The 26,888-nt window shown below is 45.2% G+C and overlaps 1 protein-coding gene across 1 annotated transcript in view; it reads right to left on the minus strand.

Moving 5' to 3' along the window:
- bsna (bassoon presynaptic cytomatrix protein a) overlaps positions 1-26,888 on the minus strand; it is an 82,313-nt gene that overhangs the window by 13,167 nt on the left and 42,258 nt on the right. The window contains exons 4-9 of the mRNA XM_029833906.1: positions 16,344-16,808; positions 8,982-14,291; positions 7,574-7,738; positions 7,242-7,483; positions 5,826-6,747; positions 529-3,007 (exon numbers count right to left, since the gene is read on the minus strand). Of these exons, the coding sequence (XP_029689766.1) occupies positions 529-3,007; positions 5,826-6,747; positions 7,242-7,483; positions 7,574-7,738; positions 8,982-14,291; positions 16,344-16,808 (9,583 nt within the window). The remainder of the gene's footprint in view (positions 1-528; positions 3,008-5,825; positions 6,748-7,241; positions 7,484-7,573; positions 7,739-8,981; positions 14,292-16,343; positions 16,809-26,888) is intronic.

Below are 26,888 nucleotides of genomic sequence, written 5' to 3' on the forward strand. Positions count from 1 at the left end.
TACAAGATCATACAGTGTGTTAATTTTTCTATTTTGTTCTTCCAGTAAAATAATACTAGGGGATGATAATCGATTAAGAGTGACTGTTTTGCAGTGTAGAGAAAGAATTCATAAATCATACACAAAACAACATCAATTCCATAGTCATAATCAAATATAAATCTGTGGAAGAAAAACATGTATTTGTGTCGTGCAAATTGGACCTTTCGAGTGAATCAGAGTGTGGCAAACGAGGGAAACGACCACGCCGATGGACCATGCGAGTATTGGACAGACAGAAGACTGGACGAACGGCAGAAGGACGAACAGGCAGGCAGACAGACAGACAGCAGTCCACTGATAAGAGAGCTCCAAATGACTCTCAGGAAGAAGGAAACATTAGCATGCAACAGCTATCTCTGTCTCATTTTCTCTTTCTTCTTGTCATAGCTAGGCCTATAACCTCTGGGTGGGTGGGGGACTTTTAGATAAACAGTGGGAGTAGTAGTAGATAGTGAGACTGGGTGGGCATTCAGCTCCCACAATTACCTTCACTGTCAGACACAGCGCAATGATAATCGTCTATAATGTATGTATCATCTGACTTGTAGACATGTGTCCGGGGAAGGTCCCGTATATGGTCTTGTACATCTGGCAGCGAGTGGCTGGAACCATACTGGCCGTAATAGTAATATCTACTGCTGCGGTTGTCATATGGGTGGGGACCTAAACTTGATGGTCGCCCAGAACCCCTGAACCTCCCCAGGGGACTGAGTGAGCTCTCCTCTTCAGAGTACTGTCGAGTTGGTTGCCGCCCCCGGTTGTAGCCAGATCGATAAGATCGGTCATCCCTCTCATAGGATCTGCTCCGATACCCAGGGTAGTCCCTGGCTGAAATCTTGTCCATGCCGTAGCCTGTAGAACGGGAGCGCCCAGTGGAGGTGTAATAAATCCGATCGTCCTCGTCCACCACTGAACCACCATAGTATCGACTACCATGTGTGGTTGCTGGGGAGTCGTATGCACTCCTTTTAAAACCATAATCTTCAATTAGCTGGCGCCCTCGAATGTGAGAGGATGGGTAAACCCCGCCTGTTGCTGAGGAATAGGCGGCCAAGTCAGTCTCCACATCACGAGCCTCTTCAATGGGGGAAAACTTGGATATTTTCTGCTCCATATTTCCAAGTTTCTTGTGCTTGCTTCGCTTGGTTGACATGACAGCAGGAGCCAGAAGGCTTCTGGAGGAAGATGAAGGTTTCTGTACCCAGATGCTGCCATATTTGTAGTCATAGTCATAGTAATAGGGGTATCCCCCACCCAAGCTAGTGCTCACGCTGCTGCTGCTGCCCCCTAGGGGTCCGTGCCTGTAGCTGCTCTTACCCCTGCCATGGTGGTCGTACAGCTCTTCCTGCATCGCTGCTTCCTCTTCAGGTGCCCTGCCGTATGAAGAGCTGCTAGTTCCCCCACGCGTTGAGCTGCCAATGGTGCTGCTGTGGCCATGGATGTCACCAGGATAACGCCCACTGCTCCCATGATGCATCATGTCCCCTGTCGTCGTGCCCAGCCCATCTTTTGCCGTCAGCTCACTTACGTCGTCAATCATCATGTAATTCCTTGGAATGTTTTGCTCTAAGCCAGGAGCCCCATACATCCCTTCTGCAGTACCGTAATTGGAGGGACTGTCTACCGAGTGTCCATATGCATTGGAAACTGTAGAACTATATTGTCCATAAGAGCTTGCTGTAGTGGTTGTGTAGCCATACGTATTAGCAATGGTTGTAGTGTAGGGGGCATATGAACTAGCTGCGTTGGAAGTATACTGCCCATAAGTACTTGCTGGCATGGTAGAGTACCCACCGTAGCTGCTGGAAACAGGTGCGGAACCATAGGGGCCATAGGAACTGGCCATAGTTGTCGATCCCGTATACTGACCATAAGTGGGGGCTGTACTTGAATATGTAGCATCCTGGGCTGTTGTGGTAACCACGACTGTAGGGTTGCTGATAGTCTCATAGTTGGTAGGCATCTTGTGTTCTAGATCAGCAAGTGAGGTCTGCCTTGGTCTTCCTGGATGCACTGTCAGTATATCTGCTTGAGGCTGCCCAGGGTATGGGGTGGTTTGGCTGGGGTAGGAGGAAACAGCACTAGGATAAGGTGAGCTGTGGGTGGGGTAAGGGGGCTGGCCAGGTGGCGCAGGACCAAAACCTGTATGCCCTGGCTGTGGCTGCGGCTGAGGTGCTGCTGGTAACCCAATGTCTGTCTGAGGGTATGGGGGCTGAGTTTGAGGGTAGGAATGGGAAGGATAAGAGGTTTGAGGTTGATATGAGGGCCCAGGAGGAGGGACGTGGCTCTGGAGGGGTGTGGGCTGTGGCAGTGCCTGTGACTGAGACACTGATGGATAGGGAGGCTGATTGAATGCTGAAGATTGGTAGGGCACACTTGTTTGCTGAAGTGGTGCTGTTGGTTGGCTTTGAGAATATTGACTGGAGAGATAGGATGAACTAGGTGGGTACTGAGACCCTGTACTGAGATCACTGGTGAATTGACTGAGAGGTGCGGTGCTTGGCCTTGAGGACAGCAGCCCATTGGCATCATGTGATGCAGCCGCAGCTGCTAGACGAAGGTTATTCAACTCACTGTCAGACATATAGTCCCGAGTGTCACCCATACACCTCAGATAGGCAATATCTCTCCTCTCCCGCTCCTTTACTAGTGTCTCTTTTCTTTGATGGATCCCCAGTTCTAAATATCTCAATTTAGCATCAATTTCTTTCTCCTCCTCCTCAAGTTCAGCTTGCTGCTTTCTAAGCTTCGTTGACTCTTGTTCCACGGCCTTCAATTCATGGGTGAGGTCTTTCAGAAGGCTGGCTTTGGCAGCCAGGCCAGATCTGGAGCTGGGCTTGAGGCTGGGCACAGAGGGCATATACAACTGTTGGAGGTGAGCTGATGTAGTGGTCTCATCTGGAGGAGGGCTCGGCAGGGTTCGCTTGACTTTACGCAGCAGCGAGCTCTGTTGCAGGGCTGCCAGCTAGGGAGAGAGGAAGAAGAAAAGAGGGAGGGGGAAGCAGGACAGTATGTGGGAACAACAACGCATGGAAAAGGTTTTGGGGTGCAGAAAAACACATGGGACAGTTGAGCAAAGAGAAGGAAGGGATGATAAGTTGTCATATGAGAATAGAAGCAACAAAGACATTGTGGTTAAAGAAGAGGTAATACAAAACAGATGATATTGAGGAAAAAATGGAAGAATATATTTCAAAGATGAAAAAGACATAATTGGGGAAGTAAAATGTGAAGTATTTTAGAAAATATAATCGGAGCGATGATGGGCAGAGTTTGATGGAGTGCGGAGAAAGTTAAGGGATGGGGACATACATAGTGCATGACATGAGATAGATAGAACAGAAGGGGGAAAAAACTCGAAAAGAGAAGCAACAAAAGAAACCAAGAGAAGGTGACAGGGAAGAAACAACACGGATATACAAGGGAGACACAAAGAAACACATAGAGACAAGGACAACAAGAAACAAGAGTGGAGCTTGTGTTAGAGGACATACAGAAACATCTAGATTAGTGGCAATGGTGGTTATTTGATAACAAACTGACTGCAGTGCAGTGTTTACCTCTAAACAATTGTAATTAAACCTTAAACAGGAACTGAAAATAAGTTAGTAAATGATAATATGTCATCATATTTTCGAGTATTGTTTTGTCCAATAGGCATAGTATCATTATCATGATTGTGGTCAAAAAGGCTATCGTTGATAAATTACACATACATACACACTTATCTCCCAGTTCATCCCTATGTATGCCTCAGCTATAATTTGTTCCTTACAAAGATTAATGCCAAGGGGCTTTGATCAAAAATCAACCTATGTAACCTTTTACGTTATCTATTACTTCTGCCTTCATACCACTCTACTGATGTAGTCCCAAATGGCGCAGAAATGACCTTATTGGTGGAGGTCTGTGATCTTTCCGAGTTAAATAAGGAAAGGTGGACCTTCCTTTGAAAATTAATTTGTAAATCTATTCAGTTTTATCACATATTACAGAAACATTCTAAATGCTAGTAATTTAAAATTGGCTTGTGCATGAATAATAATGGACATTTCATTAATTAACATAATGGCAACCCTAAAAGTCTGGATTAGCTTTGACCATAAAACTCTACATTATAATCCAAGGTAGTTTTCTCTGTCAACTGGACTAGGTTTCTTCTCTTGAAGACGTTTCGCCTTCTATCCAGAAGGCTTCTTCAGTTCTGAAATCGCTGGGGAGAGAGCTTGAAAATATATAGCCCCTGTGGACCATTTGCATGCTAATGATCTGGGTGGTCACCTGAGAGTGACCCAAACAAAGTAATGTTGTCTATGCTGTACAGTGCCAGGAGAAATGCAAGGAACTGTACATTGGGGAAACCAAACAACCTCTCCACAGAAGAATGGCACAACACAGACGTGCCACCTCTTCAGGTCAGGGCTCAGCAGTCCACTTACACCAAAAGGAGAGTAGGCACTCCTTCGAGGACAGCCAAGTACGGATACTGGCCAGAGAAGACCGCTGGTTTGAGAGGTGTGTCAAGGAAGCTATCCATGTTAAATTGGAAAAACCATCCTTAAACAGAGGTGGTGGCCTGAGGCACTTCCTATCACCCACATACAATGCAGTCCTCCACTCCTTCCAACAGCAAAACAAACATTCACACCATTCCAGGAGACCCAGTGACTCATCACCATGTGATCCAGCAGACAAAGGGGAGACACCTCAACAGAAACTAGGTGAACGACCCGACCAACGACCCTGCTAACGACTCTCAGGTGACCACCCAGATCATTAGCATGCTAATGGTCCACAGGGGCTATATATTTTCAAGCTCTCTCCCCAGCGATTTCAGAACTGAAGAAGCCTTCTGGATAGAAGGCGAAACGTCTTCAAGAGAAGAAACCCAGTCCAGTTGACAGAGAAAACTGCCTTGGATACAATGACCTGGATGACTGAGAATTTACACAGACATCTACGTTATAATATATTCTCGATGTTTAACCTTTCCAACATTCAACAATTTAGTGAAACAGAATGTCTGGGACATTTTCATTAACTCCAGAAATTGTATTTGCTGCTCCGACGTCAGTTAGGTTTGTGAAATGACTTGCCAGAGGGAATAATGTTGGCTGCCTTTAGAAATTCAATTTTTTTTAGACATTAAAGTTTAGTGACTGAATATGGCAACCATGACTAGACCTTTTTTCTTTCTTATTTCTTTATTATATTATAAATTTAACAACAATCAAACAACAAATCTTCGGTGTCAAAATACATTTAAAGTATCAGATTTATCCTACAATGATGACAAATGGTTTAGGTTTTTGGAAATTTGGTAAATAAACAGCAGCCACATGGAAATCAGTTTAGATCAAAGTCTGACTGAGAGATATCGGGTCTCAACATTCAGTGATCACTTTTTAAAGTTCAACTCATAAGATTTGGTGAGAACACAGATTACATGAACCATGCGTGTTCTCAGTCCATTTTCAATGCCATTTAGGGTGGATCTAGGGAAACAAAATGTATTTTTCATCAAAGTAAGCATAAGTATTTAGGCTGCAATTGTACATTTAGACATTGCTATTAGGATTAGAAATGTGGTTTTTATGCTGCAAAGAATTGAAGAGGGCCTGTGTCAAACATAAATAATGTATTTATTGATAATGAATTGTGATATGCTATAAAAGTTTATTTTTAATTATGTCTATACTAATACATAAAAGTATTACACGCTTAATTTTTAACATATGTTACTTGCTGTGGAGAAAAGAAACAGATTTATTTGCTGACTTTACCTGGCTCTGGAGTGCTTGTTGTTGATAGAGAGCAAGTCGGGCCTTGGTGTGTTCATCTGCAGTTGGGCTGAGGGATTTGGGGTCTGACATGGACCTCTGGGAACTCTTAATTGGCCGGGGCATAGAAGGGTGTCGCTGCGGTGACTCTGCTGTGTAGGACTTCTGCTGAGGAGTGACATGGGCCTTATTCAGCCTCTCACTGGACAAAGAGGTCTCCAGCAGTCGGTGAGGGGACACCGGCGAGACTGGAGAGTAGAGGACATGTGGGGACTTGGGGGCTGACTGCTGCTGTCGGATAATACTGGAAATCGACTCGTTGTGCAAGTGATTGTGAGGCTGGTAGTTGATGTCGAGGGGGTCTGGGCGGCGCCGCTCAAATTTAGCCGCATTTGCTGTAGCATTCTGCTGCTGGCGCTGCTGTGTCAGGAGATCAACAGAACTGGACTGATGGGAACCAGAACTGGTTGAGGAAGAATATGGACTGACAGTAGTTGGTACACTAAGCTGGGGAGCTACAACGCCTTGTGACTGGGCTTCTGGGTCAGTTTGACATGCTAGAGACTGTCCTTTCTGGGTCCGCTCAGGTCCAGAGATGTAATGCACAATCTCTACTTTATTTGGGTCCGGCATGGTTACATGGATCGCTGGGGAAACCCGTCCTAGGTGCTCCACCTCTGTCTGGCAAGACATTTCCCTGCTAGTCTGGATGCCGATACTGGAAGACACCATCTTCAAAGCGTCACATTTCGTGTCGGTAGCTGCAGAGGCAGAGCCAGTTGTAGTGGACTCAGAATGCCGGGAGAAGCGGGAGCGTCTTCGGCGGACAGGCTGCTCTGTTACTGCCTTGTCCTCATCGTCATCAGTCTGGACGGAACAGTCAACGCTGCGGCCACGCCTCCTAGTGCGATGACGCATCATGTACCTGGTGATGTTGAAAAAGAGGGAGGAAAAATAACATTTCGATGCAAAATAGTGGAAAAAACAAATACTGAAGAAAACAGACAGAGACATTTTTGTTGGAGATTTTTGAAAAGAATTAGTAATAACACATAAATGGTATTACATTGATCCAGGAATCTCATTTGGGGAAGGGAAGTTTTCTATGTACCTGTTAGTTACAGTTAGGGTTTAAGTTAGCAAAACATAGCCAGTATTTCCAGATACAGTACCTGTCAATGATTTTATCCACGTAACCTACTACAACCACCATCAGTGGTTGATACATTTTAGGGACAGAGATGTTGTTTGCATGAACTTCATCAACTGCTACTTTAACACAACCCTAACCACCCTAACTGCAGGTCATAATAAAGTACTTGTACACTATGAATTTGTATTTTGTGAAAAACAGGCTGAAAATGTGTTCACAGCCCAGCACTAAACCTGTTTGCATCTGTATAATTTTACCACACTGACCTCTCCTCTCGGTCCTCGTCATCTGTCTGCACACAGCTATCCACAATCCTGCGGGAGGAACCATAAAACATAACACCGTCTCCGTCCAGCCTTGTCATGGAGCTGTGTTTCCTTATGTTGCTCCTGGTCTCCATGTGATCTTCTTGACTCCTCAAACACATCTCTGATGAGGAATTAGGGAGAGAGCGGGTTCCCACTTGTGAGTCCATGTAGGGATGAAGGGGTTGTCCATTCATGTCCAGCTGATGAATAAATCAGAAGTCATTTCAGATATGGGCAAAGAAAACACCAAAACCTCCAAACATCTTTAGGTTATATGTAAGAACTCCCACCTGTATGGGCTGACCCACAGTTTTGTGTCTCTTCTGTTCTTCAAGCTGCACCTGGAGTTGGTTCTGTAAAGACTGGATCTGGTCTAACTGAGACTTCTGCTGAGCCAGTTGCTCCCTCTGGAGAATAAGTTGTTTCTCACGCTCATGTTGCTGCTGCTGTAGAACCTGTCACGTTGGAGGGAAAAACGATGCAAAGTTTGACAAGACAGACGACAAAACAGAGAGATATGGAGTAGGGATAGAGGTGAGGCAATGGGTTAATATGATAAAGAAAAATAGACAGCACAGACAGAAAATGTTAACTTTCAGTGTTGCGTAAAAGATGACAGAGCTTCTTTGTGGCTGAAGATGACATTGAATTATTTTTAAAATGAGATTGGTTTAGAAACAGGTCTAAACTAATCAATATACATTGCAAATAAAAGAGAATGGAAGCGCAAAATAAATGAATTTCAGCATGTGGTAATAGTCACTGGTGCCAGTCTTACAGTGCTTCTACGAGTTTATTATTTGCAGCATAAATGACAGGCTAGTGCTGATATGGTAGGTAGGGATTTTTTTTCTTTAGGTTATGAGATGCATAATAAGCATTCCATTGTTAGCTCATTCTTATTAAAGAACGCTTCCACACCTGTTTAACAGAGTTTACTTGAAAGATTTTCAACTGCTTGTTCTATCGAAAAGAAGAAAATCGCCATGTTAGCGCACTTGTTAAGACATTTTATCTACATTGAGCTAAGAAGCAACATATTCAAATATATCGTTCCTAGTTTCCCACCTGCTTACCTACTCTAAGACTATTGTCTATCAGTTATGACTTTTGGTGGAATTCAGATGGTTTTGTTTTTTTTGCAAATTCAAATAAACATTTATGAAAATAAACCGGTAAATTATGTATTTTTTTGTTCAGCTATAAAACCAAATGTAGAACACAGCTTGACAAAGAAATGAACATTGAAACTTTGCAAACGCATAAATATTTTCTGTCACACATAAGCATGCACACTTTAAATACAGGAAATATGTTTAACGGAAAAATAAATAACATGCAGGCTTTCAAACTTTATTCTGGATAGCAAGCCATATGCAAATACCTGAGAAGACATGGTTGATTTTAACAGTTACACAATTTTTAACAATTTTCTAAACCGATGTGTAAATGTCAATTCAGGATCAAATATGTTACATCCATTTTGATTTAAGAAACATGCATTCAAATGCATGCAGATGATGGTTATGCTGTGTACTGTTATTAGATCTATTAGCTACATGTACATCAAGGATGTAACATACTGAATCTACGCACACAAAAGCAGAAAACAACTTCCAAAGTCAAAAAAGACAGAAAAGGAAAAGTCAACACGACATTAAGACACAACTATAAAACTCATTCCATTTTCCCCTCTACCTGTTCCTTGATGTTCTGCAGCTCTTGTAACTCTCTGTGGACCAAGATCTGCTCTTTCTCTCTGTGCAGCTTCAACTCTATCCTTTCCCGTTCAAGCTCTTCATGCAAACGCAGTTGCCTGATTTTCTCCAGCTCTACACGCTCCCTCTCTAACTGAAGAAGCTGCTCTTGTTGCCGGTGTAGCCTCTCGGCCTCAGTTTCACCCTCTTTATGAATGACACCTGGTGGAGGGAAGGGAGGAAGACCTCCTGGAAGTCCTTCGCCACTAGCTGAGGCAGAGTGACCCGCTGGGGGTTGGGTATAACCATGAGAGTGCGAAAGAGTTGAGTGTGGGTGAGAATGAGCTGGCGGTGGTTGTTGTGACTGCTGAGTAGTTGTCAGTTGTTGGCTGTTCAAATGAGCCTGGGACAGGTTTAATGGCTGCTGCTGAGGCTCTGTTGGTATTACGACTGTTCCTGGTACTGAGGTAACCTCCGCTGATGCAACGCCTTTGCCGAGGTAAACTGGTTGATCCTGGACTGTAGAGCTAGATGTTGTTAAAACTGGAGCACCAATTGGTGCTGAGGTTGTTGCAGCAACACCAGTTGTGGCAGTGACCGATGTTGTTTGAAGAAGACCTGGTGCTGGGTAACGAACTGGAGCTTGTCCAGCCATGGGCATTCTGGGGTTCACTGGTAGCCTGCTCAGGCTAGCTAGGGGCACAGGTGTCATGTTGGCAGAGGGATATGGTCTGTATATACCTCTCAGTAGTGGCCGTAGTAGAGATGCAGGCTGAGTTGTAATGGGAAGTGTAGAAGCTATTGGAGTCTGAATTGTGGAGTAGATCATCCCATCTGAAGACCTTATAGCTGCTGGGTACATTGCTCTCAGGCTTGCTTGTCTGGCATTAATAAGATTGGTTAGTGCTTGACTGTGGGAGATCGGTTTACCATCTAATCCAAGGAGGAAGTTTTGTCTTATTCCAAGACCGGCTGCAAGTCTGGAGGTCACTGGCCCTGTTCCTCTCCCCAAGCTGCCAAATTGCAATAAATCTGGGTTACTTCCGTACCGATCCATGGAATTTAGAGCTGCACACATTCGGCTGATCTCCCTAGCAGTTGTGGCACTGTACTGAGCCAAGTTAGCTTCTTGGAAACTGGCAATCTCACGAGCAGTGTAACCATAGTCTGTGTTGATATTAGACAATGAGTTATATCGTCTTATAGGGAGCGTTTGGGCTGTAATGTCTACTCCATGTCGAAGATCCGTGTAGGAGCCATACTGCAGACCTATATATCCCCCATAGCCCTGTTTCATAGCAGATGGATCCACAAGTTCTCCTGGGGCTTGGATGTGTGAATGGTAAGACTGGAGCCCAACATCAGCTAAATTTGTATCCGACAATGACGGTTGTAGCTTGCCTGGAAAAGGTAGTGTGTAAGCCTTGTGTCCATCCATTGGGTATTCATGGTAACTTCTAGGTTGTCTTTCTTGGTCAGATTCGTACGTGAGCGGTGGAGCAGATGGAGGTCGTATCCCCTCTTTCTCTGCACTACCAACACAACTTCCGCCAAAAGGAAGTCTGTAAACATCACAGCAAACTGGTTGGTTGTCAGTTTTAATTTGGCCTTCAGTTAGATCCATGGCATCCTGTCCTTCTTCTACCTTTACCAACTGAGTCAATGTCCTTGTCTGTAGCTGTCCTCCATCAATTTGGACCACCATGCTATGTGGTGATTTGCCACCTGACATCAAATCAGGGGAGCTGGGTTTGCCTTTGACTTCAATAGGACCAGTACCATACATGTCTTGGTTAATTACTGGGGACACTGCACTGACCACAGGTGAGGCAGTGCTTGTCTGGCTGACTAGCATATCTTTTTTCAGTAATGGTGAGATCTGACCAGTGAGGTGGTACCTGGCCAAAGAAGATGCTTGTTGCTGTTGATGTTGCATTTGATGATGATGCTGCAACTGATGTTCAAGAAGCTCCTGTTGCTTCTGAAGTTTCTCTTGTTGTTTTTGTAGTTCTCTCTGTTGAACACTGAGGTCTTGCAGTTTGGCATCAATTTTTGGTATTGATGGGTCAAGTGGAGGAGAAATTGGTTTGTTCTGGGAAAGGCACACAACTGAACCCATGCCTTGACCCAGATCTACTCGGCTTTGGTGAGGATCACCATAAACTGTTGGTTGTTTGGGCTGTGTCATGAACATTGAGGCAGCCACGGTGACACTTACAGTAGTGGGTGTGATGGTCTCCTGGGTGTTTAGATTCATTATCAGTGGCTGTACAATTGTTGAATGTCTACTGCCATCGGATCCACCATGATATCTCCTGCTTTCAGTTGCCAAAGATGTGAGATCCATTCCCTGGTCAGTCATGATAATTGGAGCTGGTTTACTGATTGTTCTGAGGTCCACAACACTGCCCCCTTGGATCATACGTCCCTGTTCAACTCTAGATGTTCCTGGAACTGTAGAGATTCGACAGAGGGAGATGTTATCCATGGACATAGATCCTCTAGTGTAAGTGGTGGCAGTGGTTACCATACTTGTTCCCACGTTTACCTTCTCAACTCTTTGTGTACGATAGAATGTATGTGCAGGAGACTGCTGGTATGGCGGTGTATCTGGAGGGCTATCACATGGAGAATAGGTGTCAAATGTGGACTGGCGACTAAAACGTGTTGGTGACGACAAAGGGGAAGTTGCAGTATTGACTGTCATTGGCCTTGCTGGACTTGATGGTGGAGAGTAGGGGGCGTCCTGTGAAGACTGCTGTCGATGGAGTCGTGGGGAAATTGAATGATGTGACGTTTGGGTTCCCTGAGCCATGACTGGAGATGAAGGCCCAGAGTGTGCTGACTCCATTCTTAATGCTGAACTAAAAGTTTGTGTGGAGAACTCAACAGTACCTCTTCTGGAAGGTGAACGAGTGGGACTCTGTGGTGGTGGAGATGGGGACAGGGGAGGACTGGTGCTCCTGTAATAAGTTGTATATTTTGGAGAACGTGGCTCAATAATTTGCTCAGTTGAACTATCTCGGACTTGGGAACCTTTTGTGTCCCCAACCCTTTTAGTGATCACTTCCCTCTGACTATAAGCCTGTGTAATCTCTGCAATCTTGCTGCATACACTTGAGACTGTAGCAGAAGATGTGGCAGGACTTCCTGCTTGTCGTCCATATAAGCCTGACTGAGAAGAGGTGATAGTGTGGGTTGATGTGGTCTGAGAAATAGTCACTGCATCTCTAGCATAAACTCCATAAGCTGCTATGGTGGTAGCCGCAACTATTGGAGTTATTCCATTCTTTCCTGCTTTAATCCTGTCTTTGTGTCCATCCTTTGCAGAAAAATGCTGTGTTACGCGGACATCAGGAATCCGCCCTCCAGTCTCAGCAAATGAGACAGGAGCTGATATTTGGGTTGGGCTAGTACCAGGAGTCAGGAGAGCATTACTCTGTTCAAGTAGTTTTGCAAAGGCTGAGCCAGTATCTAAAAGTTGCTTGTCAGGGTAGGAACACTCAATGTCAATTTCTACTTGCTCATCAGTGGCCAGCTGCATTTTGGTGATGTTCTGAGATGTCTGTCTAATTTCTTCATAAATATCTGTTTCTGTCTTCATGGACTCATTGTCATATCCATTTTGATCTTGTTCATATTCATACTCATCATAACCTTGTCCATTAATATCCTCTTCGAAGTACTGCCCCTGCCTCCCGTGCTGTTGCTGTTGCTGCTGTTTCTGTTGTTTTTGAAGCATCTCTGCCTTCCTCATCATCTCCTCATAAACTTCCTCTGCACTCTTTAGGGGTTTGGAAGTTGAAGATGGTGCTGTGGTGGTTGTTGTAGTTGATGACTTCTCTACTGGAGAGTACAAAGACATAAAGGTAGGCAGGTTGTACTCACTGCCTGACTTGTAAATTTTTGATTCATATCCCTCTGCCTCTGAGTCTAGACTCTGAGGGGAGTATTCAGAAGCTGAAGAACGATGAAGCTCTTCCATTTCGGCTGCCTGTCTCAACTCCTCAGTTGGAGAAGCATCTTCAATTGGTGACAGATTGCTAGGTGGGGTTTTGGACCTCTCTCTGCGTCTCTGAGCCCTCAGTTCCTCTTTATCCCTCTTTGTCTTTCGTGCTGTGCTCCTTATTCTTTGTTGTTCCACTTCCCTCATCTTCTCCTGCTCTCTGAGAAGTTCTTCTTCCTCTCTCAGCTCGTCCTCTTCAGAAGAATCTTCAATCGTGGGAAGAAGTGGGCCATGAGAACGGTGACGTGCTTTCCTTTGCTGCTTGGCTTCTTCGAGCCTTTGCCTCCTGCTGGGACTGCTGTCACTGTCCTCTTCCATCGAGGAGATGGAAGTAGGAGACTGTCCTGAGCCATATGAGGAGGAGGTGGCTGGTAGTGTGGAGGAGTAATCACCTCTGGAACGCTCTTCGGGAGATCCCGTCAGGCTCTCCATCTCTAGCTCTGGTTCTCGATCAAGACTCAAGTCATTTTCAGTGCTCAATTCCATGTCTCGGCTGTAACTGTTGGTGTTATTCAGTTCAATGGTTTTGAAGCGTCTCAGTCCTCCCTGTGATGCCATCACATCTTCCTCACCTTCCTCCACCGATCCTTTATAAATATCTGTGGAGCTCTTAGTTTCCTCCTCAAAACTACTGGAGTGGTGCTGAAGACGCCTCTTCTCCTTTACTGACTCAGAGATCATGTGCTTATGATGACTTTTCTTGGGTTTCTGATAGCCATATCCTTCATCTTCCTCATATTCGTCTTCCTCAATTTCTTCCTCCTCCTCCTCCTCTTCTTCCTCAATTTCCTCATCTGCACTCATCTCCATTATTTGCCTCCTCATGAACTCCTCATCTGTCATCTCTGTGGGATCCAAATCTTTTTCCTTCTTTTTCTTGTCTTTTTTGTCCTCCTTCACATCTTTCCTTTTACTCTCCCAGTCACCTCCACTCTCCTCTTCCTCCAGAATATCATCTAACTCCTCGTCAGAGTCGTATGCATCTGGTGGGATCGACAGGGAGCGTGGTCTTTGCTTTCCCCTGTCGTCCAGGTCCCTGTGCCTCCTTCCTCTTCTGTCTGGTTTCTCCTCAGAAAGACTCTTTTCAAGTAAAGGCCTCATGGAGCTTTCCAGTTTGGTGATTTCAGATGGGCTCGGTGGGGAGCCTCGCCCACTAACCCCCCTCTCACTCAGCTTCATTTCCTCTTCTTGAATTAGACCGGTAATTTCACTGTGAGAGCTTGAGATGCCGTCAGAGGAGTAGCCAGTGTCACTCAGGCTCTGAGGGCTGCGTGACAATTCATAGGTGCTGTTGTTTTTTGTATCCTACAGAAAAAAAGAAGATTCATTAAATATAATTAAACTATTATCTTTTGGTCATACACATATTTTGCAAACCTGTGCAAAATATTTGCCATATTATTTCGCCATATTGGTTAAAAACAGAAAATTTAATAAATCTTGTATCATGGCAACTTGTATCATGCATGTAAAACCTGTATTATGCAACCAATAAAGTTAAATATAGACAAAATACATGTAGTTAAAATATGAAATGCTCCTATTTGTCTCTCCATAAAAAAAAATATATTTACTGATTATACCAACAGTTAAGGGTGACCTTCCAGGATTACTGAAGTAAATATTCACTTACTTGGAAGTGGTTTATGTCACACATTAAAGTAAAGGTGACATTCAAAAAAGTATTGAATCACAATCTATCTATCTATCTATCTATCTATCTATCTATCTATCTATCTATCTATCTATCTATCTATCTATCTATCTATCTATCTATCTATCTATCTATCTATCTATCTATCTATCTATCTATCTATCTATCTATCTATCTATCTATCTCAAGGAAATAGGGTATATAGCAATCCGCTTTGAGCCTGAAAGAAGGCTCAAAGCTGTTGAACAGTCTATTAATCCATTAATGATCATCAAAAAGGCTTTTGATGGCTACAATCAGGATTCTGTACTTTAAATTCCTCACAGCTCCTTAAGCTAGGAAGGTTTTGCTTCACAAAAGACCCAAAGTTGCAAGTTTTGAGGAGCGACGACTATCACTGAATAGCTAAAGAAATTCTCTCTCTCTCTCCCTCTCAGAGCGTCCTGCTGCCTCAGCACTTCGTGAGCATTATATCAATTGCATGCAACAGCCATGAACGTCCATAAAGAAAGTAAGTGATTCAACAAATACTTCAAACTGTCCTCTCATATTTCAGCCTTCATGGATGGTTCTTTGAGGATTTAAAACCTCAGCACACGACATTATACGCAACATTCTTGATTATACTTTAAAGCTCAAAATGCTGCTTGAAAAATTGAATCACAGCTCAATCTGCTACAAACTTGCTGCTTCCTGTTAAATAAAATGATTCTCTAATAGCCCGCAGCAGCAGAGAAAATGGAGGAAACGCTCAGGAGATGTGTGGTTTGCATTGAAAACACAAACAGAAACAGAAAAATAGCTTTATTGACTTTGCCAGGAGAAGACCATCACTGTGCGGCCCAAAACAATGATCTTATCCTCCACATCTATTTGGATCAATCCGTACATGCTCTAAAAATACTGACTTCAACTTTTAATGTATCAAAGCAATGCAAATTAAAGGAGCACATCCGGTGATTTTTTTCATCCATATTTAAAGTTTATAATAGATAATAAACTTCCTCCTGACTCTGTTATTGTTGATCCGTGAAGGCAGGCTGGTGTGTCTGACCACAGAGCCATTAAGGCGCCCTATCCTGCTCTGGCTCCCACAGTGTCTCCTCACGTTAACGTCAAAGCAGCTCTCCTGACAGCTTTCATAAGGCCTTCACCACTTCATCAGCACATAGCCCCAGCTCAGTATGTCATAAATCTTCAACAATGTACAGTAGAGCGCCCACAAAAATTCCACTGCATCGCTTGAGGGAACAATAGTCGGGGAGGCGCTGATGCAAATGTGTGGAACTTAAAGAGGTAATTATCCGAAAAGTAAACGAGACAGATCCTCCAATTTGTCTGTGACCGAACCAAAGGATTACAGGACAGTCCTGTCTTTCACAAACACAACCGCAAGCTTCTCCCTGAGTACAGCATCTGGGCCCATATTGTTGATTTAAAGATGTAAACACGCTTGGTATCTGCTTCAGTATCAGTTTTAACATCTGGGCCACATAGATCTGGAATTTTGCATTCAGCTGCAGAGAATCTGAGGTGTTTCTGGCTCTGGGAGGAACCCTGTCATTTAACAAAGGCATGTGGCGTTTGACCAAAGCAAGCTGATCAAGCTGGATGGAAAAGTGAAGAAGAAGCAGCACCTGGTCTGGACCAGCCACACGATCACCTCTGTACATGCAATATTTCAAAAAAGCTATCTGACTTACATCATAGTGTCTGGACTTCTTCAGATCCTTGATGGGTATGATCTGCTCCCCTTTCTTCGGGGTGGGTTTGCTCTCTTTGGCGGTTTGGTTCTCAGGCTCGGTTCTGATCTTCTCTTCTGTTGGTTTCGGTGGCCTCTGAGTCTCTGTAGTTGGTGCAGGTCCGGGTGCCGTCGCCGGCGTCCCAGTCTTGGTGTCGGCCTGCTGTTTGGCAGCAGTTGGAGCAAACGGGCTGCTCCCGTCTGTTCCCATAGGCGGCTTCTGCACCTGCGCCTGGGCTGGTTTTTGACCTTGCTGACTGGTGGGTTTGTGGAGGGGGCTTTGCTGAGCGGTTGTTGCCTGGTGACGGGGCGAGCCCATCGCTTGATGTTTGGGGGAAGGATGAGGAACAGGGAGGGGAGGCTCGTCGAGACCCCCTCCAGACATCAGCCGTTGGGTTTGGCAGGTCAAACACAACCATTCCTTTTTCTGCAACACAGACATGAAAATGCAGAATGGGCCTTTTTAATATGCAAAAATTGCTTGTTTCTACTGTTCAAAGGCAATAAAAGACTGTTTAAGCTGTTATATTTTTATTTAGACCAGGTTGCAACAATCCAGAGAACAAAAATCCTGATTTTTGTAGCCATTGGTAGTTCATGTGCGATGTGCAGCATGCTGGTGTTTTGATCCCTCTCCGATGCAGCTGGGTAAAATCATTTGTTCCCAGCACGCGAATATTAAACGACACGCACATCAGCCGTCTTCTAACCACTACGCCCAACTTTCATCACATCAGCTTCTCTCCGTTCTCACCCCGCAGGGCCGACTGACGACACCGCTGGCGCACGAACGCACGCTCTTCGCACACACGGTTTCTATTTTCAGGCTTCTGCTTGTGGATGATCAAAGAAGCAGCCGAAAGTGAGCGACGGCTGCAACGACTGAAGAGAGGTAGATCAATGAATGATAGAACATTCCGCATAAAGACCATTTGTGGTAGCAACGTAGACAGAATCATGGTGTCTAACATTCTTATCCACCCGTTTGGTCTGTTAAGTCTTTCAAAATTGAAAACGAGGCATTTGAGCAGGATTGAAAACACAACTCAAGTAGGAGCCTGCGATGGACAAACTGATCATCACGAGCCAGGCGGATGTAGGAACCCTTTCTTTTTTGGAACACACATAAATCAGTAGAAAGTTAAAGCGATCCCAAATAAAAAAAGCAAAGCAATCGAAGTGCAATATCAGGCACCTTAGAGGACCACTCGAAGAATGAGGTACTCCCAGTCAGGAAACAGTAATCAACACGATTGAGTTCTTTCTCTGTGTATCGCTGGTAGTCTTGGTAATTTACGCCCTTTTTCTTTCACACATTTCCATCCAGTCTTTTTCTTTCTCATTTCCTCTCTTCGTCTTTCCCTCCCTCCAACAGAGGGAAGGCTATTTTTACCCAGAGTTCCACTGTTCTGCTTGAGCAGCCTAACGTTGGCTGACACACACACACACACACACACACACACACACACACACACACACACACACACACACACACACACACACACACACACACACACACACACAGCTATAGGGACGATGGGGGAGGCAAAGACTAACCAGAAGGGGAGAGATAAGTGCAAACGTGCTGGTTTGATTCAGCCCAGAGTCTCCTACAACTCTTTAATGCTGATTTGAACTGGAATTTGATTGGTCACTAGGCAAATTTATTTTTCTGGAGAAGATGGCTCCTTTACTCAGGCCGCCAGAGTGTTGTCAGGTTATCAGACCACCATCCTGTCTGCAGTCCACTAACATTTGCCATTATTATATTGTAGAGAGATGCACACAATCTGATTTGCAAAGGCGGGAATTAATACCACTGAATGCAGAGTGATGACTGTAACTCTAATACAGCCGCAATGAAAATCCAGAGGTGATTAATGGGATTAAAGGTGAAGGAAGCGAGGGAGCAGACTAAGGAGCCATACAGTCGATGGAGGAGAGTTTAGAGACTGATGGTTTAAAAGAGGAAACCTGGAATAAATTATGAGATTAGGTTTAAGAGGTTGCAAGGTGAGTAAGTAATGGACAGATATACTCAGAAAACTAGAAGAAGAGGAAAATCTGAGCTTCAAACAGCACCTGTTCTTACCGCTGTTTTACCAAGGACAGCACGTGGACATGTTTGTGTCACTCCTGTCTAACCACAGATGGAGCCAACCCACCTCTGTTTTCTGCTGATGCCAAGAGTGGGACCATCTCAGCAAATATCTGCATGTAAAAGTTAAAATTTTAAACATAGGCCATTCAATATTTCAGTTATCATTTCAAGAGATTTAGGAGAATTTGGATTTTTGCTTCAAAACAGCTACATCCCACCTGTAAACTGATAAATATGCCGACAACAGGTTTTGGAATCTTACTCGGTGGCACTGGAAGCCATCTGAAGCAGAGAAAGTGACCAGACGGCTGACAAGCAGGCATGGAACCACACCAAAGGTGCGCAGAAGTTTATTTGACCCACAAATCTGTCATGAGAGCTAATTTTAAAAAGACAGCTGACACATGCTGAGACAGGAGAACATGACAGCGCTAAAACCCAGTGAACCATGGTGGAACCTTGTTGCAAGTGTTTATAAGTGTCTCCACACGTGCACAGTCCATGGAAAACATCTGTGTGTGTGTGGGTGTCTGTGTGTGTGTGCATGGGCTGCAGGTTTATGAGGTGGCAGCTCTCCAGCAGCAAACCAGAGCAGAGGCTGCTTATCTCAGCTGGGGGTCACTGGGGAATATGACAACAATCGAGACGGTTCCACAACTGCTTAATTACAGTTTCACCACTGGAACAAATCACATCAGTGGGAAGTCCATTTGTCCTTCGCTGCTGGAGCTCCTTCAGGCCTAAATTCAAAATGAGCAACAGTGCAGCGTCGCTGGCTTATCAAAAGGGAAAAAAAAGAAAGAAACGCAACAAAAATTGTTGGACATATTATAAAACCCATGAACTAACCAGGAGTCCAAACAAGTTTTGATGAAAAGAGTTCGGAGAGGAGTTCAGGGACCGAGTGAACGGCCGTACAGGAACTGTTTCTGTTTGCGCTGACTGTGCGTGTGGCCGCGCCTCTGCTAATGTGGCAGCTCATGCACATTTAAAAAAGGCAAATGACAGAGTACAGCGGAAGGGACAAGCACGGCCTGCTGTCTGCAGCGGCTGGCCTGAAATATGCATGAAGCTTGCAAAGTCTTTCATTTTTCATTCAATAGGCCCAACTTGAACTTCTGGTCCTAAAATAAAGGTTTCACTTCATAAAAAATGATAAAACAAAACAAATTCCAAGCTGGCTAATTTTAGCAGGTCGTATTTTTATCCATTTTCTGAGCAAAATTCAAGTTAATTGAAGTTGTCACGTCACTTCCGATCCAGGTTTGAACCTTATATTTAGCTGGATATTATTAGGGTTTAATTGATCGCACTTTAAGGAAGCCTGCAGCCTTTGAAGTGCTGAAGGCAACGATTTGGACGGGAGCATTACGGGCGCAGGAGATTGCTGGTTCATCCCTCAGGGTGAGGAAACAGACACGAAGAGACAGACACTGGAAAGGAACTCGGAGGAACAAATCTGCAGGAGAGCTGAGCTGAGAGCTTAGAGCGAGCGGAGGAGAGGAGACGGAGCTCTTACAGAGGGAGGCGAGGGAGCTGGAGGGAGGGGGAGCAACCGGGAGGGAGTGGGCTGGAAATGAGGAGAAGACTTATGCAGGGAGGGAGACCATCTGGAGCAGAGAGGGAAGGACTCGTGAGAATCCAGATTTGACGTTGCTGAAGGAAAAAGTGAACCAGGAAAGGTCAAGTACAGCCTGCACTGATTCCGAGATGACTCGGAGAGGAGTCACTAACTTTGGCTCAGCCAGATGTTAAAATAAAATAAACCTTCAAGCAACAAAACAATTATGAACTTTATTTGTCCCAAATACAACTGCACCATGAAGTTTGACCTCTGACCTCAGAGCTGTGACAAGGGCCTGCTCCAAGGATCTAACTGGAGTGGCTCGGCTGCAGGGGGTTTGCGAACTGGAATTCAGAACCAGGACCTTCTAGTTGCTTGAGCTGCATCAAAAATGCCTCATGTTGTTTCTGTTTTCATATTAATGGCCAGCATAACTTGCATTTAATGGTGATCCAAAATAGAATGCATATATGATATCATATACAGTATGTTCTGCTTTTATCATGTTTGAGGAGCGGTCCACCAACTGTCAGGGAACAGAAAAGAGAGGGAGGTAACGTGACTTTCATCAGGACGGAACAAAAGAAGGGAAAGTACGAGGGAGTGTGAAGAGATGGTAGAATAACTCCAGCTGAGCGGGTGGAAAAAGGAGGGAAAGAATGAATCAGGGAACCGGGATGCAGGCAAAATGTCAGTGACAGAAAGAGGCAGAGGGGATAAGGGTATTAGAGAATTAGAAAGAGCTGAGCGAGGGATGAGGGGAGAAAAAGAAAGGAACGGAGAAAAATGAGAGAGGCAGATTCCAAAAAATGTACAGTGAATTAGTTCTGCCTCATGACACTGGCAGCTCTGGCTGAGAAACGCTTTGGAGAGAGGGTGTGTACGTGTGTGTGTGTGGGGGGGGGGGGGGGGGGGGGGGGGGGGGGTGCAGCAGGAACATCAGTGACTCTCCACAACAGAGATGTTTGACACTTGGACCCAACCACTGTGTCGTCTTTTGAGCGAGCGGCTGTGAAAGCGAAACTGGGCGTCGCCCTGCCCTCATCTACCTGGGGGGGTAACGGCATATCCTATATATATATATATCTGTGGACATTAGTGAGGAAAGGAAACGTGGAAACATGGACTCTTGTGCTGGAGACACATGTTTCTCATCAGGGTTTTGGCTCCAGATGCTGCAGTCTTGTTCTCTTCTCTCTTTTTTATTGATTACTCTTTTCTATTATCACCGTGTGCATGAATAATGCCTGCTGGCTATTGATTGTGTTACCCCCCCACCCCCATACTTCAGCCCTTCAGATTAAAGGACAAACGCCCCAACAGATCATTTCTCATAAAATGTTCGAGTCTGTTGGGCCGCCAGTTTTCTGTTCTGCTGTCAATCATAAAAAGATGACGGAGGGAGAACACTGACGGCGACACATAATCGATACCTATGTCTGAGTGGCAGAGATGGAGAGCGTGTCATCACTGCCCGGAGACGACAAACCAGGGCTGCGGTGAGCAGGTTGATCCTGCAGCTGCTGCTCAGCCTTTCAAAACACATGCAGCAAGCACACCCACCCACACACACACACACACACTCACACACACACACACACACACACACACTCACACACACACACACACACACACACACACAAGCACACACACACATGCACAGATGACAGTAAGTGGAACAGTAGGACAAAAAAGATCATGTGAAGAGGGTAACACAAACACACAAATACACATCCTTGTACTTCTATCTTTGTGAGGACTTTCATATACATAATGCATTCTACAGCTCCTAACTTTAACCAGCCCAACTAACACCCTGAACCTGACCTAAACTCAATGTTAACCTCAACCTTAAAGCCACGTCCTAAACATGCCCTAAAATAGAACTTTGAAGTTGTGAGGACCGGGCGTATTCCCATACTCAAGAACAAGAAGACGCACACACACAAACACACACACACATACACATGCATGCACGCGCGTATGAGTGAAATCAATTTTATTGATCAGAATACATAAAAGTCCCAATAGCGGGTTACTTGACAATAATACTCCCACTGTGGAGATGGGATTAGGGGACCTGGACTGTATCAAATTATCACAGAGGCCTGACAGACGTTGCACCTGCAGATCTCGTACGGTGGCGAGAAATTTGGATTCAATCGAGCAAAACACATCGTAAAGCAATAATAGTGGAGAGCAGCAAGCCATTACTGTGTGTCAGAGAAAGAAGAATTCGTGTTTTTTGAAGGTGAAACAGCATATCGTTGATTACTGTGGCGTTCCCCCCCCCCACTAATACTGTAAAAAGTAAAAGCATCCTGGCTTATTTCTCATTCTGCTGGTTTGGTGGAAATGATCCAGCACGTGTCACATGGGAGATAAACTCAACCTCTTCGCAGTACTACTGATACCATAAATTAGCTTAAAATGCTGCATGTGTTTGTGGAGATGGTTGTGGCCAACACAGGCACGGAGAGAACTAGAACTGTGAGTAAAATGTTATATAATGATTCCTAACAAATACAGTGCAAAGCTGATGGCTGCACTCAAACTCCTGCGGAGCCTTTTTCTTTTAAAAGGTTTTCTGTACCAAGACCCCATCATCAAACGCTGTGATACTCTAAAATGACCAGAGTGTGTTTAACATGTGGACATTTTGCAGTGGGCAGGGTCGAACACACCAAAGTAAATCTCGACCAGACTATTATTAAGACTTAGATGGACAATTATCTGGTTGGTATCACCATTCTGAGCTTTCACTTTGCTTCGATTAAGTTTAAAAATCTATAAACAACTATAAATTCTATCAATAAGCAAAGAAAAAACGTAGGTAAAAAACAAAGAAAACACAAGACGGAGAGAAATCCAAACGCCGGGCTGAGATCAGCACCACGGACAGAGGCAACACAAGAGTGCAGTGACCACCGCCGGCCAGCAGGGGGACGGAGGGTAACCTCGATGGGGACAGAAGACTCTTTTAATATAGATTACATTACCACACATGTTGGAGGAAAACGGTGTAGCACCTTGTGATGACTTTTACTATGAAATGCTATGTACTTTCATGAAATAGAGGGAGGAACTAGAGAGAGAGATGGAGAGAGTGATAATAACACTACACATCCAGAGAGGTTCAGAAGGTTCCAAACCACACAGCTGCAGATGAAACTGGATTCCTAGTTCTACACACACTCCCTTTGGCCAGTACATAGGGAGCTCTCAAGGGAACCCTTGGCATCCGTTGCATTTTCGATTATTGTAATTATTGTTAAGTAAGTATTATTAAAGTGCAAAATTTGTCTTGTTTTTACACTGATGGAACTTCACATCCACACCAGTGATGGACTTTACACCCGAGTCGCACCCCCACTGTGCATCTGATGGTACAGTCCAATCCTAACCTTTGTGCTGGTTTCTATCTCGCTCTCCTTCAGCCATCCATCACTCTTGGTGCACGCGTGCTCACCCTCTCCCTTCTGTAAAGACTGTGATTGCACAGCTTTGTCACCATTAATGCAACAGACGTGTGCGCCTGCGTGTGCATAGGTGCCTGCAGGCGTGTTGAATAACTACTTTACGTGAACGCCAACGTTTCTTCCTGTCTTTTTCCCGTTCCCCCTTTATCCTTGCTCTCCTTCCTTCCATCACGCCACGAGTGGCGCTGGAGCCGAGATTTATCTCTGCAAGATAAAGCCAGAGCGTGTGCACTCGTACACTCCACGCCATTGTGAGTCAGGGCATGGACACAGTGGGGGGAAACGTGCGTGTGCACGCTTCCACGTGCACGCGCCACTATCATGCCTCCCATTGAGCGCAGCAGATGACTAACATGCCAGTGACAGACCTAATTCAACCGCCCACGCCTGAATTATACAGAGATACTATTTATCGGAGCTTGTGGGGGTGCGCACGTGTGTGAGCGTGCATTCGTGCGCGCGCGCTTCCCTGAGTGGTTCAAAGCAGCCGCGCAGTATCTGCTCAGTAAGTCTGGATTCATCCCTCCATTTGCTTCTTGTTCCTTTTTGCTTTCCTGTGCCTATAAATAGCTCTGTTTATCATCATTTTACTTCAGCCACCACACTGGTGCTGACGTTAAAGGCAAATAACAAGCTTTTTTTTATTGTTTCTAAAGATATTGTGCACATTTGATAAGTATTAAATCCCCATGGAATCACGGAGGAGGTGTATGCAGAAGGTGCCATGGCTGTCCTGTACTCCCCAGCCAGCCTGAGCAGGGTCACAGGGTGGTACCAGAGTCTGATACACCCCTGGACGGGCCAACAGTCCATCACACACACACTCAATCACACACTCACAACTAGGAACAGTTATTTACAGGTAATTAAAGAGTTGTGCTTCTGATTTCTTATTAAATGCAACATTAGCAGTTGTATCCATACCTGGGGCTGGTGAAAGCTAGTTATTTATATGCTGCAGTAGCAGCTGACAACTTAAGTTCTCAGTGGCTCTGGAATCCCAGCGTCCCTCTGTTAACACCAAACCTTAACCTGGGTAGTGTGGGAGCACTAATGCAGCAAAATGTGCCTTTAGTCTTGTGACATTTGGGGGAAAATGATCTATTTTACACAACTTACATGGTTTATTAGTGGATTTATGCTAATTGATGAGATTCTCTCATCCATTGCTCTTTCTTTGCTCTGCTAAAATAACTCTTACAGGTTACATCGCCATATATGTGTTTACATTTGAATCAGAGTATATCTTTTTATAGAGTAGGATGTTTTCTGTTTCCTCCCTCAGTTGGAATCATTCATAATTTCCCGCTTTTAATTCTGACAGTTAAATCCTGGAAAAAAGAAACTTTCTCATTTAGAAAATTATAATCTTGAAGTGAATTACTGGAAATAGTCATTAAATTTTCAAAACCAACCGTATTAGCACCCTTATTTCAATAAAGCACAGACAAAAGAGAAGTGAAGGAGCTGAAGAAAGGAGTGAAAGTCTGAGTAGGCAGAGGAGAACAGCTGGAAGCAGGAGGGGAAGGCATGAATGAAGGAGCTAATGGAGCAGAAACACATCTAGCTTCAGTCTTGAAGGGATGACAGACAGCACAGATTTTTAAAAAAAAACAAAGTCTCCAAAGTTCCGACAGACTGGCGCGGTCCACCTGGGACTCGTCCATTCAGAGAGCAGCGCGGGGGAGTAGAAGTATCCCTCCTGTCTGATCCCTCCATCCTTCACTAGCAGGTAACCAGACCTCTGACCAGATCTGTCAGTCTCTCTCTAGTTAATTCATTCCAGTTCATTCTAGTTCCTCCGTCCTCCAAAAGTGGGGCTAATAGCTAAGCTAAAAGCTAACCCATTCAGAGTGGCTCTTCCCTCCCTCCTGCTCTCCAACTTTTGCTCCCTTGAGAACAGACCAGACCCTCTAATACTACTAGACAGGAGTCTCATGGAGACCTGGCTGAATCTGTATGTACCGGATGATGCTGTTAGCATGGAGGAGCTAATAATATTGAGGCTGGACAGAAGCAGCGGGGTATATATAACAACTGGTAATAACAACTGGTGCAACAGCTGGTGTCGAGCTACTGACCGTTAAACAGCGACCCCCAGTGCCAACATCAGAGGAGCCCTGAGTGGCCTCTACCGCCCCATCAGTGACATGGGGGTGGCAGGGGACTTCAATCAGGCCAATATGAAATCCCAGTTTCCTCACTTCCAGCAGTATGTGGATTTTGCCACAAGAGGTGAGAATACCTACACCAACATCAAAGAGGCATTCGAGGCAGCACCGCCACCCCCACCTTGGCTTCTCAGACCATCTCTCTGTGATGCTAATTCCTGCATATAAGCCTCTGATAATCAGGGGGGGGGAACAATGTGTAGCAGGTGGGGGCTTGGCCTGAAGGACATTAGTGTGGTCAGATACATGTCCAAGCGGGCCAGTGAGAAACCCTGGATGACCAGAGCGGCAAATCTGTAGCCGGTGGGGGCGCTGAAAAGAGCTAGAGCCAACCTGAACCGGGCTGTAAGGCTCGCAGTGCAACTCAGGGTCAAAAAGAGCAGGACATTTTTCCCCGACCCCACAAACACCCCCCACCTCCCTCCTGCGAGAGCCATAACAGCTTCCTCAACAAACTGAGCTAATGTTCTGGGAGGTTTGAGGCACAAAACAACACCTTGGGGGAAACAAAAGTGTTCCTCGCCCAGATGAGCAGCCACTCTGCCTGGGCCCAGCTGAGGCCCGGAGAACCCCGAGGAATGTTCAACATACCAGGAAAGGTGCTGAAGGAATGTGTTTGACTGACTGGCTGGAGACGTGCTCAACACTTCGCTACGCCGGCCTGTGGAACCAGCCTGTTTCAAGATGGCCACAATCATCGCGGTACCCAAAAACAACACAACCTCCTCCCTCGGTGCTCCCAACAACATGATCATGAATGTTGCAAAAACAAAAGAGATCATGTTGGAATTCAGGAAGAAGAGATTGTCAGCACCACCCAGTTCCTGGGGGGGAGGGTAACGGACTCTCTAAGCTGGTCTAAACATACTGGAACCCTTGGAAAAAGGGCCCAAGACGTTCTGCCCCGGCTGAGGGGAGTTCACCTGCCTGCTGCCATTCTAACCACCTTCTAAAGAGAGAATACTGAGCAGCTCCGTCTCCAGGGGTCTGTGTCACCTCTGATGGGAGGTTTCTACAGAGGGGGGGGGGGGGGGGGGGGGGGGGGGGGGGGGGGGGGGGGGGGGGGACAGCAGAGAACATCACTGGGACTTCACTTCCTCCCATTCAGGACCCCTCCGACCCCCCATACGGACTGTAGAAGGAGGTTCCGCAGGTTACAGAGCAGAACAGCCAGGCTCAATAACTATCTTTC

The sequence above is a fragment of the Takifugu rubripes genome, chromosome 3, assembly GCF_901000725.2.
Source record: "Takifugu rubripes chromosome 3, fTakRub1.2, whole genome shotgun sequence".
NCBI classification, from domain to species: Eukaryota; Metazoa; Chordata; class Actinopteri; order Tetraodontiformes; family Tetraodontidae; genus Takifugu; species Takifugu rubripes.